Source organism: Nicotiana tomentosiformis, chromosome 6 (genome assembly GCF_000390325.3).
Source record: "Nicotiana tomentosiformis chromosome 6, ASM39032v3, whole genome shotgun sequence".
Classification (NCBI taxonomy): Eukaryota; Viridiplantae; Streptophyta; class Magnoliopsida; order Solanales; family Solanaceae; genus Nicotiana; species Nicotiana tomentosiformis.
The window spans coordinates 26,954,200-26,972,667 of NC_090817.1; the positions used below are offsets into that span (position 1 = coordinate 26,954,200).

General features: G+C 39.5%; 1 protein-coding gene across 8 annotated transcripts; it reads left to right on the forward strand.

Annotated features, from left to right (window-relative positions):
* The first annotated feature begins 11,456 nt into the window (after window positions 1–11,456).
* On the forward strand, window positions 11,457–18,141 carry LOC104112529 (uncharacterized). Of its 8 annotated transcripts, none has more exons than XM_070177207.1 (7): window positions 11,457–11,591; window positions 13,162–13,235; window positions 13,338–13,601; window positions 13,682–13,734; window positions 14,110–14,147; window positions 16,704–17,133; window positions 17,699–18,141. In XM_070177207.1, exons 1-7 carry the CDS (start codon window positions 11,566–11,568, stop codon window positions 17,912–17,914), a joined length of 1,101 nt encoding a protein of 366 aa, XP_070033308.1. In that variant the 5' UTR covers window positions 11,457–11,565; the 3' UTR covers window positions 17,915–18,141. The 8 variants fall into 8 exon arrangements, with proteins under 8 accessions (XP_070033308.1, XP_070033307.1, XP_070033309.1 ...); XM_033660346.2 differs by having other exon boundaries at window positions 11,544–11,707; XM_070177211.1 differs by lacking the exon at window positions 11,457–11,591 and adding an exon at window positions 11,622–12,389.
* The last annotated feature ends 327 nt before the right edge of the window (window positions 18,142–18,468 follow it).

Below are 18,468 nucleotides of genomic sequence, written 5' to 3' on the forward strand. Positions count from 1 at the left end.
AATACCCCGAATGGCTAACAAATATGGCGGTAGTCCCTAAAAAGGTGAACAAACTTAGAATGTGCATAGATTATAAAGACCTGAATAAAGTATGCCCTAAGGATTCTTTTCCTTTGCCTAATATCGATCGTATGATTGATTCCACGACCGGCCACGAGACTCTCAGTTTTCTCGATGCCTATTCTGGGTACAACCAAATACAGATGAACCCGGAGGATCAGGAAAAGACCTTGTTTATCACTAAGTACGAGACTTACTGTTATAATGTAATGTCATTCGGTCTAAAAAATACTGGTGAAACTTATCAACGCCTAGTAAACCGAATGTTCGAAAAGCAAATAGGAAAATCAATGGAAGTTTACATTGATGACATGTTAGTTAAATCCCTGCTAGTAGAGGACCATTTAAAGCATTTGCAGGAAACTTTCGACATACTATGGGAGTACAATATGAAACTCAATCCCTAAGAGTGTGCATTCGGGGTTGGCTCGGGCAAGTTTCTTGGTTTCATGGTGTCCAATGGAGGAATCGAGATTAACCCCAATAAAATCAAAGTTATCGAGGACATCACAATGGTAGATAATGTAAAGGCCGTATAGAGGCTATCAGTATGGATAGCCACCCTGGGACGATTCATTTCGAGATCCTCAGATAGGAGCCACCGATTTTTCTCTCTGCTTAAAAAGAAAAGCAATTTTGCATGGACTGGAATGTCAGCAGGCTTTGGAAGAGCTAAAATGGTATTTATCGAGCCCTCTGTTGCTTCATACCCTGAAGGCAGGAGAATAGCTTTATCTGTATTTAGCTGTCTCGGAGATAGCAGTAAGTGGAGTCCTGATTCGAGAAGAATGAGGTACATAATTTCCTATTTATTATGTTAGTCAAACTTTAGGCGAGGCCGAAACTAGATATCCACACTTAAAAAAATTAGCGCTTGCTTTAATAAGTGCCTCTAAGAAACTTAAACCATATTTCCAGTGCCATCCGATACATGTTGTAACAACTTATCCTCTTTGAAATATTTTGCACAAACCTGAGCTTTCAGGTCAATTGGCCAAATGGGCCATAGAAATCGGCGGGTACGACATCGATTATCGACCTCGAACCGCTATCAAATCTCAAATCTTAGCGGACTTCGTGGATAACTTTATGCCGGCCTTCGTACCCGAGGTTGAAAAGGAACTATTGATAGAATCGGGTACCTCTTCGGGAGTTTGGACCCTCTTTACGGACGGTGCCTTGAACGCGAAGGGATACAGACTGGGCATCGTACTAAAAAAAACACCACAGGTAATATGGTTAGGCATTCTATCATAACTACAAAACTGACTAACAATGAGGTCGATTATGTGCCTGTGATTGCAGGTCTCGAACTAGCTAGAAGCTTGGGAGCTGAGGTCGTAGAGGCCAAGTGTGATTCCCTCCTAGTGGTGAACCAAGCTAATGGGACTTTTGAAGTCTGAGAAGATCGAATGCAGAGGTACTTAGATAAATTACAGATAACTCTACATCAATTTAAGGAATAGACTTTGCAACATGTACCCCAAGAACAGAACAGCGAGGCCGACACTCTTGCAAATTTAGGTTCGTCGGTCGAAGATCACGAACTCAACTCGGGGACTATCGTACAACTCATAAGATCGGTGGTCGAAGAAGGACACACCGAAATAAACTCCCCAAGTTTAACCTGGGATTGGAGAAACAAATATATAGAGTACTTCAAGAATGGAAAGCTTCCATCAGATCCAAAAGAATCAAGGGCTCTACGCACAAAAGCAGCATGGTTCACCTTGTCCAATGACGGAACGTTGTTTAGAAGGACGTTCGATGGTCCACTGGTAATATGTTTGGGACCGGGAGATACCGACTACATCCTACGTGAGATTCACGAGGGCACTTGTGGGAATCATTCCGGTGCCGATTCGTTGGTCCACAAAATAATCAGAGCAGGATATTATTGGATCGATATGGACAAGGATGCAAGAGAGTTTATTCGAAAATGCGACAAATGTCAAAGACATGCGCCCATTATTCATCAACTGGGGGAACTTCTACACTCGGTTCTATTTCCGTGGCATTTTATGAAATGGGGGATGGACATCGTAGGGCCCCTCCCATCGGCCCCAGGTAAGGTTCAGTTTATTTTATTTATGACTGATTATTTCTCTAAATGGGTTGAAGCACAGGCTTTTGAGAAAGTCAAAGAAAAGGAAGTAATAGACTTCATTTGGGACCGCATCATATGTCGGTTCGGGATGCCATCCAAGATTGTAAGTGATAATGGAAAGCAATTCATCGGCAGCAAAGTAACTAAATTTCTCGAGAACCATAAAACCAAAAAGATCCTATCAACACCTTATCATCCCAGCGGAACGGACAGGCCGAATCGACCAACAAAATCATCATCCAAAATCTTAAGAAAATTAACCAACGCTAAAGGAAAATAGAGAGAAATACTACCTGAAGTCCTATGGGCGTACCACACGACATAAAAATCCAGTACCAGAGCAACACCATTATCATTGGTTTATGGCGCCGAAGCTCTTATCCCGGTTGAGGTCAGAGAACCTAGCGTCAGATTTTGGTATGCGACAAATGAGTCGAATAACGAAACAATAAACACGAGCCTAGAATTACTGGACGAAAAAAGAGAAGCAACTCTCGTCTGATTGGCCGCCAAAAAACAATGGATCGAAAGATACTATAATCGAAGAACCAATCTTCTCCATTTTAAAATCGGGGACTGATGTCGCCCAAACTCACACAACAAATATAGGCAGTGAGGCGGTCGAAGCAATAATAAAACCCAACGCAAGCCGGGATCGAATCCTCGGGGAATTAGAATTGGGAGTAGGTATATATTTAGTGTAATTATACAATATGCCTTAGATTACACTTCCACATTCTTGTTTGTTTTTTCTACTTCTACTTTAAACTATTGATTGCAATTAAAAAACTAGGAGACAATATTTTTGGTTTTGGTTGTTTTCCAAATGATAAAAGATCTAGGGTCATGACTTCCACCTATGTGGTTGCCTAATGGGTTGAAAACTCTAGGACAAGCCTGATTGGCCGGAGTTGTAATATAACAATCGCACGCAATTACCAACTCTATGCCTCTCGGTAGTTTGAGTGATTTCGTCCAATTTAGCTTTCTCAAGTTCAAATGGGTATTGCACAAAACAGATGAATAATGCTAAAGTCGAGTCTTACTATATCTAGATTCAACCCTTTAATTAGGACTATCAATTTCTTGAGATCATCCCAATTTTTTATTAGCCAAATTTTCCTAGACTTAGTCTCTCTTTCTCAAGTAGAGACTAAGTCAATTATGCATGAATCAATATTTGCAACTATTAATTTTTGAATTCAAGCAATAACTAGGCTAAATATCACTAACACAATCACAAAAAAGTCCTAAATCAAACACCCATTAAGTACCCACACTAGGGTTGGGCCACAACCCTAGCTAGAAATTTAGCTACTCATGAAAAATAAAGAAATACAAGAAGAAATTAAGATAGAATGCATAATAATTTATTAGGGAAAGAAAATCTAATGTTTAGAAGCTAATCTAGTACAATATTACTCAAAATAGTAAATACAAAACGACTCAGGTGCTCTCCCAAAACAAAACTTACCCTAAAAATGACAAAAAGTTCTATTTATACTAAGCTGAAAATATCTGAAAAAAATGGCCATGCGGAGGTTGTGAGGCCGCATAATTATGTGTGTGGTCCGTACAACGAGACTTGGCTTGACAGATTCTAGTTCTGCGGCCGCACAATTCTGGATTGTGGCCGCACTCCTTCAACTACTACGGACCGCACATTTGTGAGTGCGGTCGCACTCTTGCTTCTGCGACCGCACAATTATAGTGCAGTCCGCACTCTTTGATCTTAATCTCTGGTTATGTGAGACTTCTACGGACCGCATAAAAATGAGTGCGGTCACGCTCTTGATTATGCGGCCGCACAAAAAAGTTGCGGTCCGCATTTCTTCTTGAACTTGAAATCCCATCTCTATGATCTTTGACTTCTGCGGGCCGTATAATATTGAGTGCGGCCGCACTTGTCATTCTGCTTCTCGCTCCTTCAACTTGCCTAAAACTAGCTATCAGAATCTCCTCTTCTGCGGCCGTACAATATTTATGCGGTCCGCATACTCTGAAGAAAGACTGACATGGCTCTTTCTTTGTTTTGCGGCCGCACACAGTATTGTGCGGTCCGCACTGTGTGCCTTTTTCCTTGTTTTGGTCGTTGTCCACTTTTGACTCCTTTATGAGTTGATTTTGACTCTTTTGGCTCATTTCCCAATGTTCCTGTACAAAAGCACATTTCATTAGTTTTCGGGAATACCTTTAAGTATTTTTTAGCTAAAATACAAGTAAAAGAGAGCAAATAAGCGGTCAAAATCCCTACTTATCAGGGACTTAGTGCTAAGGAATGTCACCCTCAACACCCGAAATCCAAATGAAGGGAAACTGGGTCTGAACTAGGAAGGACCATATCAGGTTCTCGAAATAGTGGGAAAAGGATCCTACAAGCTCGGTGTGATAAACGGTAAACAACTACCAAGCAATTGGAACGTGTCTCACCTAAAATGATACTACTACTAAGCTACGACCCTCCCATGTTCATTTATATTTTGAAACTAACCCTTGCAGTAGTTCAACCAGGAACAAGGATGGATTATTTAACCCGAAGCCTTTAGGCCTGAAAGCACGCATTGCACTCTTTTTCCCTTAGACCGATTTTATCCCAAATGGGTTTTTCTGCATGGTTTTTAATGAGGCAACCATTGATCGTGCTAACTTAGAACAATTCAACAGTATATTAGGCCTCTTTACAATCAACCTTGAATACTGGGGGGCATTGCCATCGAATAAATCAAGTTCGATACAAGAAAGTTACTTCATGTCAAACAGGGTCTCGATAGGAAAAAGTGTAAGGGCCAAATGGTCAAACGAATCATGCCTGCGTAGTTTTGCTCGAGCCCTGTCACAAAACACGAACACATGTATAATGACTTATAAAGATAAACTTCTTCTTTACCGGTATCTCATATTTTAGAAAGATCCTTCCACTTCATGTTCAAATAGGCTTAAGGGATGACTATGACTGCAGCTTGAAAAATTACCCCATAAACCGGGGACTGCCAACTGAATAATCAACGAGACCAAGCTCCATAAAGCCCAAGGGCTACTCTTACTTCGAGTTTGAGCAAACACTCACTCGACTATTAAGCCTAATGGCTACTCTTACTTCGAGTTCGAGCAAACACTCACTCGACTATTAAGCCTAATGGCTACTCTTACTTCGAGTTCGAGCAAACACTCACTCGACCACAAAGCCTAAGGGCTACATTACTTCGATTTCGAGAAAACACTCACTCGACCATTAAGCCTAAGGGCTACTCTTACTTCGAGTTCGAGCAAACACTCACTCGACCACAAAGTCTAAGGGCTACATTACTTCGAGTTCGAACAAACACTCACTCGACCATAAAGCCTAAGGGCTACATTACTTCTAGTTCGAGCATACACTCACTCGACTATTAAGCCTAAGGGCTACTCTTACTTCGAGTTCGAGCAAACACTCACTCGACCACAAAGCCTAAGGGCTACATTACTTCGAGTTCCAGCAAACACTCACTCGACCATAAAGCCTAAGGGCGACATTACTTCGAGTTCGAGAAAACACTCACTCGACTATTAATCCTAAGGGATACTCTTACTTCGAGTTCGAGCAAACACTCACTCGACCACAAAGCCTAAGGGCTACATTACTTCGAGTTCGAGCAAACACTCACTCGACCATAAAGCCTAAGGGCTACATTACTTCGAGTTCGAACAAACACTCACTCGACTATTAAGCCTAAGGGCTACTCTTTCTTCGAGTTCGAGCAAACACTCACTCGACCACAAAGCCTAAGGGCTACATTACTTCGAGTTTGAGCAAACACTCACTCGACCATAAAGCCTAAGGGCTACATTACTTCGAGTTCGAACAAACACTCACTCGACTATTAAGCCTAAGGGATACATTACTTCGAGTTCGAGCAAATACTCACTCGACCATAAAGCCTAAGGGCTACATTACTTCGAATTCGAGCAAACACTCACTTGACTATTAATCCTAAGGGCTACTCTTACTTCGAGTTCGAGCAAACACTCACTCGACCACAAAGCCTAAGGGCTACATTACTTCGAGTTTGAGCAAACACTCACTCAACCATAAAGCCTAAGGGCTACATTACTTTGAGTTCGAGCAAACACTCACTCAACCATAAAGCCTAAGGGCTATATTACTTCGAGTTCAAACAAACACTCACTCGACTATTAAGCCTAAGGGCTACTCTTACTTCAAATTCGAGCAAACACTCACTCGACTATTAAGCCTAAGGGCTATATTACTTCGAGATAGAGCAAACTCTCGCTCGACCATAAAGCCTACGGGCTACATTACTTCGAGTTCGAGCAAATACTCACTCGACTATTAAGCCTAAAGGCTACTCTTACTTCGAGTTCGAGCAAAAACTCACTCGATCATAAAGCCTACGGGCTACATTACTACGAGTTCGAGCAAATGCTCACTCGACTATTAAGCCCAAGGGCTACTCTTAATGAGAGTTCGGGCAAACGCTCACTCAGTTATAAAGACTACAAGGTCCGACTTCGACCAAATTGCCTAAAGCCTCGAACTTATGAAAACTTTCATAAGGCATGAACAAAACAAAATTTTCACAAGGCAGAAAATGAAACAAAGACAAGTCGGGAAAGGAAAAAATCTTTATATATATAAGGGTATTTACAAGGTCCGATCAGGACCCTACACAAAGAGATCAAAAATGAAAAACCCTAAGGTTCCTAATTTTCTCCGAGGGCAGTCTCTTCTCCATCGAGCTCCTCCCCGCTCTCAGATAGACTCTTGCTCTCGTCATCATCATCATCATCATCATTGGAAGCCAGGGCTCCAGCATCGGCTTCAAGCTCTTTAGCCTTTATTATCTCTTCGGTAAGATCGAAACCTCGAGCATGGATCTTTTCAAGAGTTTTCCTCCGAGATTGGCATTTGGCGAGTTCGGTAACCCAATGTACTCGAGTTTGAGCGGCTTCAGCGTCAGCTCGGTAGATGACCTCGATCGCGTCTGCCTCGGCTTTAGCCTTTTCAGCTTCAGATTTAGCCTTTTCAAGTTCGAAAGCCAACCGAGCTTCGAGCTTTGCTATTTTATTTTCCTGAGCCGAGCTCTTCTCTTTCATTCCTCGAATATGACTTTCGGCCAATGACAATTGGGATAAGACAGTCTTTTTTCCTGTAACAAAGCGGTTCATACCTTCTTTCCAACCCAAGGTCTCTGCCTTCATCATATCGACCTCCTTGCGGAGCTGCCCGATCACTTCTATCTTCTGTTGCAGCTGTGAGATTGAAATGTTAGCCACCGTTCCTGAATCGAGCCCGTGAGCTTTTAAGATTTTCATTACCCGCTAGATCAGGTCAGACTGATCTTGGTGAGCTTTGGCTAACTCGGCTCGGAGGTCCTTGATTTCCTCTTTTCTTTGCCCAAAGAGGAGTTTAAGGGTGTTTCTCTCCTCCGTGAGCCTTCGTAGGTCGGCCTCATACTGACTTAACTCATCTTGAGACTGAGAACATGCTTCCTGATGAAGCGTTGAGGCCTACACAGAAAGAATAAAAGAAGTTAGAAAAGAAAAACAAAACACAAAGGTAATACAAACAAAGGGAGTTAAGGCTTACCTGATTCAGAGCTTGCTGCACTTCGTTGAAAAGGCTCAACGCCTCACCCGAGTCCTTCCTCTAGACCTCCAAGTCGCTCAGGCTGGTAGCATCTTCAACCCTAGTAAAATAATCACGGAAGGGATCTTCCCTTCCGTGGCCTTTTTTGACGGAAAGAGTCTTCAAGGCCCGAGCCTCTCGAATCATCTCCTTAGAAAACGCGGGGAGCCTCCAATTTCTATTGCCCCAATTGAATCACTTGGGGTATTCTCTCCATCTTGGAGGACTCGAGATCATCCCTGCATCTGTACCCACCATTGGCTCATTATGGTGGGAGGTAGCCTCGATCCTTGACGGCTCGGGGACTTCGACCAATTCTCTTCCCGAGACTCCCTCATCGCGGGATGGAATCTCTGCAGCCTTCGCCGATTCAGTAGCCTTTGGGGGCTCGGTGCTCATTTTTACTCGGGCTACCAGCCCTGAGTCATTTTCTTCCTCTTCTTCATCTTTATCCCTAAGACGCTGAAAAGAGTCTTCGGTCAGGTAGGTGATATTCTTCCTCGGCTTACGATCCTTCATCTTCTTTGGTTCCGGATCCTCGGAGGTCGAGATTTTTTTCCTCTTTTTGTCCTTCGCCGATTTCGGTGTCAGGATCGAAGTCTCCTCCTCATCGGATAAGGGCCTCATAACAGCATCTTTGCCAAGGCCTGTATAAAAAGAAAATAAGTAAGAAACGCTTTACAAAGTCAACAAAGACGAGGGAAAGAAGCTTACCATGTGTTTTGTCCTCCCATCATCCCTTTGATAAATCGCGCCACGAGCGCTCGACATATGTAGAGGTCGAAGCCAGGTCCCGTACCCAGCTCTTATGGTTAGCAATTGCACTGGATATCCAAGCAACCGCTACATCACAGAAAAGGATATCAGTGAGAAAGAAACGAAGGAGCAAAATAATAGGAGCTAACAATAGAATTGTACTTCATATTCCATTTCTTGGGAAATTGCATCTTCTCGGTCGGGATAAGGTCAGAAGTCTTCACTCGAATGAACTGGCTCATCCAACCTCGGTCCTTATCCTTATCTATGCTCAAGAATAGTACTTTGGTAGCTCAGCGCTGAAGTTTTATTAACCCACCTCGATAGAGGCGGGGGCTATATAACTTGATGAGGTGGTCGAGTGTAAAATGCATCCCCTCGACTTTTGCTCACAAAAAATCAAAGCAGAATAACGATTCGCCAAAAGGAAGGGTGAATTTTTCCTAGGGTTATTTGATATTGGCGGCAGAAGTCAACGACAACAGGGTCGAGGGGGGCCAACATGAAAGGGTAAGTGTACACACTTATAAACCCTTCAGCGTAGGTGGTGATATCTTCTTCGGGAGCCGGGATCACCACTTCTTTGTGTTTTCCAGTTGCAATATTTCCTTACCTACTCGAGGTATCCCTCAGTTATCGAGCATATATACCTCGATACTGGCTCGCATCGACCGGGAACCGACTAGGCTTTATCGGTCTTAAAATCAGAAGTGAGAACAAACATACCCGGGAACACACTCCTCAGGTCGTGGCTCCGCTGGTGTTTTGTCACCGACAGGCCGCGATGAAGAGGCGTTCTCTTTTTGAGGAACAATTTTAGACGTTTTGGCCATCTAAGTTTCTATGAACAAAGATCAGAAGTATTTTGGTGTTTTGAGAAGAAATTTGCAGTGAAATTCACAGATTTGCAGATGAAGAACTCAGAAGATGCGAAAAAGAACTTAGAAGATTTGGAGAATGGAGATCTAAAAGTAAAAAATGGTAAAGAGAGGAGCTATTTATAGATTTAGCAATGACGGTTCAAAATCAGCAGTGGCCGACCATCATCTGACACACACTTAATGCCTTGGTAACTGAACCGATGGGACAGCTAACACGTACGTCATGGTCGGGCTTGATGCAAATGTTAGTGTATATCTAGTCATACCGTTAGAAAATCATGTCGTTTCTTGCACATCCTTCCCGAGAAACGAGAGGACTATCTGTATACGGTCAAAATCGGTTTCGACCTTTATATGATTAGTCAAGATTGAAACATAATGGACCGAACGTCGTCTTCATAATATCGAGATAAGATCTGAAGCCAGGTTATCGAGCTCAAGTTTCAGGGACCGATCAAATACCGAGCTCGAAGTCATTATCGAGCTCGAGTCCAAATCGAACTATGACGTGAAGTGGTGTTATCAAGCTCAAGAGTCGGAGACTGACCAATACCGAGCCCGAGTCAATACCGATCTCGAGTCAATATCGAGCTCTAAATTTGGAGATTGACCAATACCAAGTCCGATCAAGATCGAGCTAAGAGACAAAAGCCGTTATAGCCGCACTAAGGGAGAGAATCTCGGCTGTAATTAAGGAAAAGCCAATTAACTAATCTATCATGAGATCCCCACTATATATTTTTTATATCTAAAGTAGGGTTTTCTCTACTATAAGAAGAGTGACTATCATTAATGTAAAGGCACCGGACATTGAGGCATTCATACACTCTGATATTCAGATATTATTATTCACATAGAGATACATGAGAGATTATCCTTTTGTGAGATTTGTACATTGATTCATCTTGCTTGTTCATAAATCGTTTCCTATTCAGTTTGGTTTGTATTTCATTCCTTTTTTACGATCAATATTCAATATATTTTTACTTATTTTTTCGATTTGTGCCAAGTTATACTACGTATCCTTAGAACTACGTTTAAATTCAACTCTATCCGTTTTTCGGGTAAACAAAGTAAAAGAGATCTTTACACAAATAACCGGTTAAATTCATTGTTTACTTTTTTAGTCAATATACATAAATTATACAATAATTATACATGATTATGCATAGATTATAAAAATATTATACATTAGCCGACTATTTGTTCAAAATAAAAACAAACTTGGTCAAGAATCAAGAGTTTTCAAAAAATTAGTACACCAAATTAACCGTGGGCCAAGATTATATTTATCTCGGAACAAAATAGACGAAATATAGGGTAAATTTCATAAATGGTCATATAACTATGATTTTTTATTTACTAAAGTTATATAACTATATTTTGTCACACAAAAATCATAAAACTTCCACTAACTCATACAAAAATCATAATGACCAATAAACACAACTTTCCAATAGTGTTTTCTTATTCCACGTTTTTAAATTTTTATTTTGATTTTAATAAATAATAATTCAATTAAAATATGAATGACCCAACCCGACCTGATCCAAACTAATATCCGTATAAATAACTTAATAATACCAAAAGTGAATCATTCTCCGAAAATATACAATACTTGTATTTTTATTTTTATTTTTAAGATTTTCATTCAAATAGATAGCGTTATTGTTTCAAGAGCTCTTTGATTATCCATACATTTTATTTCTTTCTTTGTTTATTGTTAGAATCTCATGTAAAATACTCCAAAGAAAGAAATATAATATTATTTATAAAATAATTCAAATCATTATATATATATATATATATATATATATATATATATATATATATATATATATAGAGAGAGAGAGAGAGAGAGAGAGAGAGAGAGAGAGAGAGGGAGGGAGGGGATGATTCAATTTTAGTATTATTTGAATTTAAGTATATGAGTATTGGGTTGGACCATTCTTATTTTAATTGGGTTATTATTTATTAGCCTTAAAATAAAAAAATAATTTTCGGTCATAATGATTTTTTTTATTTATTTAAGACTTTGGTGAAAAATGTCATATTTTTAAATTTATTAACCGAGGAATATACAGTCAAATAGTAGTGCAGCGAGCAGGTAACACTTTATCACAAACGTATGGTGAATGCGTCTCTCCATCTTCTCCCCCATGTAAAGCTCTCACACTCTCTCTGTACGTTTGAATTTGGATTTCTGCCTTATTATTCCTCTTGGCTCTGCAAAAAATCTGACTGCAATTTGGGAGCAAATTCAGAAACGCCGTCTCCGTAATTTGAACAATAGCTAATGCTTTCTGTTTTTCTTTTTGTTTCATAATTTAGTTAATATCCCTACCGGTGTAATGGCATTATATCGGTTTCATTTGTTTTTGCTAGTGAAAATTTTGATATTTTTTTGTGGATTGGGTTCGGTTTTGCATTTTATCGAATACTTTGTCGACCTTATTTTACATTTATTTTATGTTCATATATGAGACGTGTTAGTGTCCACAAATTTGAGCAATGTGACCACATTGAAGGAGCTTAACCCTATTTATCAATGTACACAATATTCCTTGACCATTTGCTGAGAAAATTAGTCTTTAAACCCACCCTGGAAATAGATTGCTGAGGGACAGGCATGGCATTAGGTATTTGGAAGTGTAAATTTGAAATTCTTGGTGATTTGGTGTAAAACCTTAAATTACTTGTTGATATTTGCTGCGGCGGCCTCAATACTATTCTGGCTGACCTCTCTCTTCTTTTGCGTGCGGCCCTTGATGTTTTGATCTTTTCTTTCTTTCTTGCTCTATCGCTTTCTTAGGGCCTCCCGGACCCACCATTGTCAATAGTGTTCTTTAGCGGGAGGTATGTCTCGGCTACTGCTTTTGTTTAGCTATCATTTGGACGAATAGGGTGACTTGACTAACTTGGTTCTTTCATTGAGCCATTTCAGCTAAAATCTTATTCGGTAAGCACCTCAATTATTCTATCTGGACTTTATACAGTTGAACTCATTTGTAAATTGTAAATGAATGACACCACGTTTTTTCTCGTGAATTAGGAGAATGAGGCACTTGGTAAATTACTTGAGCATAAGAAATTTTCCACTAATGGTGATATCTCCCAATGGCCCTTTCTAATACCAAGGCGTCAATTTTGCATTCATCAGTTTTTGCTTTTGTTTCATGTATCTGAAATTCTGAGCCGACCTGTATCGTTGTTTCTCTTTTCCCTATCTTTTTTTCCCATTATGATTCATATTCTGATCATTTGTGTTCTGCATGAGTGTTATTTTAATAAATGTTTAGTCCTCCATCAGTTTTAATAATTGCTTAACTGATTACTCAATTTATCATTTGGTACATGTTCTGCTTTTCCCCTCAGAAGTCAGAAGGTAAGACAATTCATTTGGAGCCTAACTTCCTATGTTTTAGTAGACACCACAAGACTCTTGTATAACATTATGTTCAAGAGGTGATATCTTACCTTGATAGTAATAATGTTGTTTAACAAGAAATGGACAGCGGATGTATTGTTCTTTTGGCTTCACACTAGGAGACTTAACCTTTGGTTGCTTTGTTACCTTGATAGTAATAATGTTGTTTAATAAGAAATGGACAGTGGATGTATTTTTCTTTTGGCTTCACACTAGGAGACTTAACCTTTCGTTGCATGTTGCCTAATTAATGCTATTTATCAAATGGAAGCAGCTCTGATTTATACATTTGTTTATTCCTCAGGAAATTATCTCCTTCTCACCTTCCTATCAATACTACGCATAGCACTTTTCTCTCCCCAACTTCGGTTTGCGTCGGTGAGTGTACACGAAGTAGACTGAGCATATCAAAGTCAATTTGTCATGCATCTGTGGTTCAGAACAACTCCCTATCATCTGTCTTTTCTGTTTCATCCAAAGGAGAAGACTTGTGTAAATTGTTCTATGCTAGAAATGGTCCGGCGGAGGTGTTGCAGTTAATGAGGTGTAATGCAAGAAAACAAAGGGCTGATATGTACAAGGAGCAAGTTTTGGCTGAAGACTTTCGAGAAAAGGATTATTCCAACACAGACAAGGGTTTTCACTGCGAGGATAGTAAGGAAAAGGAAGCAGAAAGAAGAAGAAAGATTGGATTAGCAAACAGAGGAAAAGTGCCATGGAACAAAGGCAGAAAACACAGTCCAGGTAGGTTTTATATGGAGGATGATATGTTAGTTTCTACTACATATATTTGTGTAGTTTAACTACTCTGCAGCACCTTGCAGAGACTCGTGAAAAGATCAGACAGAGAACCAAAGAAGCTCTGAGTGATCCCAAGGTGAAGTCATGTAAGAATCAATTGTATGATATGTCCTTCATTTACTTCTGAAATAGGTGTAAAACATGTAGTCTTTTTCGAATAAAGAAAAATATTTAGTTTATTTAATTCACATATATTCTACATCTCCAAATGTTTTTACTTTTGGTTCTGCTTTGGAGTTTATACATGCAAATGAAAGACCACAATATCATCCACTACTCCTTTACTTTTTTCCATTTTTTGTTGTTACCTCAAACCATTGGTTCTGCTGCATAGAGAATCACAATGGTAGCATGATAGTGTACTGACTATATGGTACGTATGCATACATTTATACATACATGTATAGCGATATCATTTTCTTTTCCTGAAATACATTTTATCTATTTTCAGGTTAGACTAAAGATGTCTGAATGTCCACGCGCTCTTAGGTACTTCTCCATCTCATCTTTATTATAATTGGAAGCTGTACACACTTCTGTAGTTATACTTCATTGCATCTTGATATAAAACATTCAAGTCTGTTACCGATGCTCTGAAATGTTTATGATTTTTGGTAGGTGTAATGAAAGTAAAGGCTCAAAGTATGAGGTCACGTTTACTTTGCTAAGGAATAAATAACATTCACTGCTTTGTTTAAGCGTGCAAGAGTTAGGTTAGTTATAGCTTGAATTTCAGGATTTTGGACAATCTTGAGGAACTATAACAGCCTAGCAGGGGGCGACTAACTTAAGTCAATGAATATACGTGTTTGCATGTCTTTGTGTGGTATGTGTCAGCTTTCATAAGACTCTCTCTCTCTCTCTCTCTTTATAAGTTCAAGCTGAAGATACTACTGCATACCCTTGGCAAAGAAAGATAACATTGAAACCACTATATTGAGCAAATATATTTTGCTTAAAGTTCCAACTGATCGCTCCTTGTTCTTCTTGCTTCTGCATGTGCTTCCGACCAGCCACAGTTACTTTCATTGCTAATGATACAACTATTCAAACAATTTCAGCTGGGCTCTTGTGTCATTTCTGACCAGATATGATAGACACAGACTGCATGATAGGTTTTTTCCCCTTTTTCTTGATGAATAGACTGCGCGGTAGTTTTTCAGAGGCTCTCTATGCATCACATAGCTGCAGCATCTGCTGCAAGTCGTCATTGTAGCAGGGGCAAACGAAGAAAAGGTGATAAATAGTCTCTGTTTATAGGAATGGCAAATGGGGTAGGGCAGGGCTAGCCTTGACGCTCTAAGATTTTGACCTGCCCCATTTAGCATTTTTTGAAAATTTTTCCCCGCCCCGCCCCATTAAGCCCTGCCCCGCCCTGCCCCATTTGAATTTTTTTTCCTATCCCACTTTGCAGTGCTCTATCTTTTTCTTTTAACTTTTTATTTTATTCTAAATTAGTGTGCCCTTAGACAATTCAAATTTTGTAGTCCGGATTGGATGGCCTCCAGATTAATCGGCCTCTTAGTTTTACATTGCTAATGAAAGAAAGGAAAAAACTAAATTCCAAACCCATGTTATTAAGATTTCGATTATAACATAGTATATATTAACCATCATGTGAGACCACTTAATTGATCCACGGTAACACCCCTTGATCTAAAAGATGATGTCTACAATTGCCGGTACACTAGAGACTTCCTAGAAAAACACCATGATTCAGAAAAATTAGACTATCAAATAAAAACAGCACCCCCACATGACCCATCAACAATTCAATTTTTTTCTAAAAAATCAAGAAAAAATCAATACTTTCAATAACATGCATAGCAGGAAATAAAGATCAAGAAAATAAAAATCAAATCTTTAGATGCATGCAATGATAAAAAACCAATCTTTAGGCCAAATAATTCAATTTTTGATCAGTTTTCAATTGAATTTTCCAAAGAACACAAATCAAAAGGCCATTATTACTAATCAGAAAATGATTAAATCAAAACTTAGGTAATAAAGCAGAAAACCTGTACTGGGCTGTGATTGATCATCCTTTTTGTATTGATTATTGGCTGAATAGGTAATAGCCTATATATGCTATACTCAGGCATCTTGCGGTTAATGGCCCGATTTTAGCCGGCAAACCAAACCCAAACCTGCCCTGCCCCATTAAAGTTCTTCAAAATTTAAGTTTTACCGTACCCTGCCCCGCCCCATTTTAAAGTTCCCCTGCCCCGCCCCGTTTAGAGTTTGCCCTGCCCCGCCCTGCCCAAGCTCTGCCCCATTGCCATCCTTGCTATGTTATAATCACAAAAAGTACGATCAGCAGGCTTAGCTACTCCCACTTCATAATCCACCTACAGTGAAAACTGGAAATTCTTCTGTAGCACGCAAATCAAAGCGCACAAGCATGTATATTTCCACCAAGAAACGACAGAATGAGTAGGCTTGAAGCAAGATAAGAGAGCTTGACAGAGAATAGCAGGATATTAGACTTTTAAAACTCCCTTTAAGTCCATGAGGCAAAATTTCAGTAGACTTGCACCCTGTTTCAGATAACTGTGTATACAACTAGACATAATTGATCAGCTAGGAATACATGCTCCTGCTAAGCCGTATAAATTGCAAATAAAGTGAGCATTAGAATTTAGATGATGGCTATTTCATATTTTCACGTTCATACTATGCATAGGTTGCGTGGTGGCTTTGTAATCAGTTACCAAACAGTAGTCCGCTCCCTTTTTAAATTTCTTTTAGGCACTTTTACCAATAAAAAAATGTATTTAAGGCACTTTTGACTCCCTGTTTTGAAATTTTAGAAGTTCTTCAGTAGAGGGTCTCTTCCTGACCCATACTAGTGTGAGGTGTCATGATCTTCTTTGTGAAAGTTACTAGTATTGCCAGAAATCATTCTCTTTACTCTAATATTGAATGGTAGGAATTGTTTGACATCACTATAACTGCAGCACGAATAATAGTTCACCACAAAGGATAACTTGCAAATTTAACTTTTTTAACTTAAATCTGGAAGTCAATAATAACTCTCTTTTGCAGCAATCAGACCAAGATAAGAATACGCACATCTCTGAGAAAACTGTGGGGGGAACGCTTAAAATGGAAAAGGTCAAGAGAGAAATTCTTTCAGTCATGGGCTGAAAGCATTGCAAATGCTGCTAAGGCAGGTGGGAGTGACCAAGAAGAACTAGAATGGGACAGCTATGACAAGATTAAAAGAGAGATAGCTCTCGAACAGCTTCAGTCGGCTGCAGAAAAGGCTAAGGCAAAAGAAATGGCACGCATACGAGCTGAGAGAGCAGCACAGAGAAAGACAGAAAAGATGCAGAGACTAGCTCAAAGGAGAAAAGAACGAGAAGAAAAACAAAAAGTTGGAGGAAAAATAAACAGACCGAGGAGACGGTCAAAGCAAGAGAAAGAAGAGCTAGCTGTTGCTGAAGAATTGAAACTCAAGGCTAAATTAGTGAAGGTCAAAACTCAACAAAACCTTGCTTGAACACTTGAATATGGTTTACTCACGTAAATCAATTTTTGCCAACTTTCATTTTTAGAAGATAACATATTACAGATCATTTAACTGGGCCTAATTATGGAGATAACTACGGGCGGACCCAAGTGGTGTAGGAGTGCCATGGCTTCTCCCGAACTTTTGACAAATTCATATTTCAGAAAATTTTGAAATACCCTTCTATTTTGTTTGCTGGCTACTCCAAATTAATTGCTATTGCTTTGGCTATTCCAAGAAATTACCGTGTCTGCTAAAATAAAGTCACAGATTATATTCTCTCAAACATCAAAGTTTGAACTTTTTGCTGAACTTTTTATCATGCACAAGTTAGCACTGAAATGGAATATAATCTGAAACGAATTCCATTCCACATGTGAGTGCGGCTAAAAAGTTGCGATGTTGGTGCATTATTTGTGTTTCATAACTGATGTCATATCCTGTATGTTCACAGCTTCTTCTGCAGCTAAAAAGTTGGCATGTTGGTGCGTTGTTTGTGTTTAACTGACCATCTCCTGTATGTTCACAGATTCAGAAGAAGAAGTCCACACCCAGTCAGGTTTGCAGAGAACATCGGCGAGCTTGGGAAAGACTTGATGTAGGGTTCATAAAGAGAGCACAAATACAAAATACAGTTTCACTTGCAGATCAGATTCGTGTTGCCAAAAAGAGAACAGAGGTTGTGAATGGAAAAGCCTTTAGTATTGCATCCTCTGGATCCGTTGAAATATCAGCAGAGGCCTAATTCTGCAGTTTACCAGTGGATTCAGAATGAACCAAAAAACTACTTTCTCAAATCATTCACAAATATAGTGTTTTACTTCATTTTTTCAGGAAAACTATATCTTTTGTAGCTTGTGGACCTCCTTTTCTCTAAGCATAAAACTCAGGAGTGACTACTGATTGTAATAGGAACAACTGAATAGAAAACAACTTATGTTGCAGATATGTGATTTGTTCCGAGTTTTGTGACCCTTTGTCTATGTTTGGAAAGATTAGTTATACTTAATTTTCTCTCTCATCCTATCTTTACATCCCTTGGTTTTACATTACCGTTTCAATAATCAATATACGACCTTATGGCACTATCCCACATCGCTTGGAGAGAACTCTGACGTCAGAATCTGCGATTTCAGGTTTAGTGTCGGGGAAAAAGGGAAAAGAGAAAAACGTGAAGGCATCGAGTTGTCCATCTCTGACCTTCAAGTTGCATAAAAATTGGACTGGAACTCAGCTATACATCTCCTGATGGATTTGTTTGAGTTGAAATTAGTTTATTCCCTAGTGTTACAATTTCAG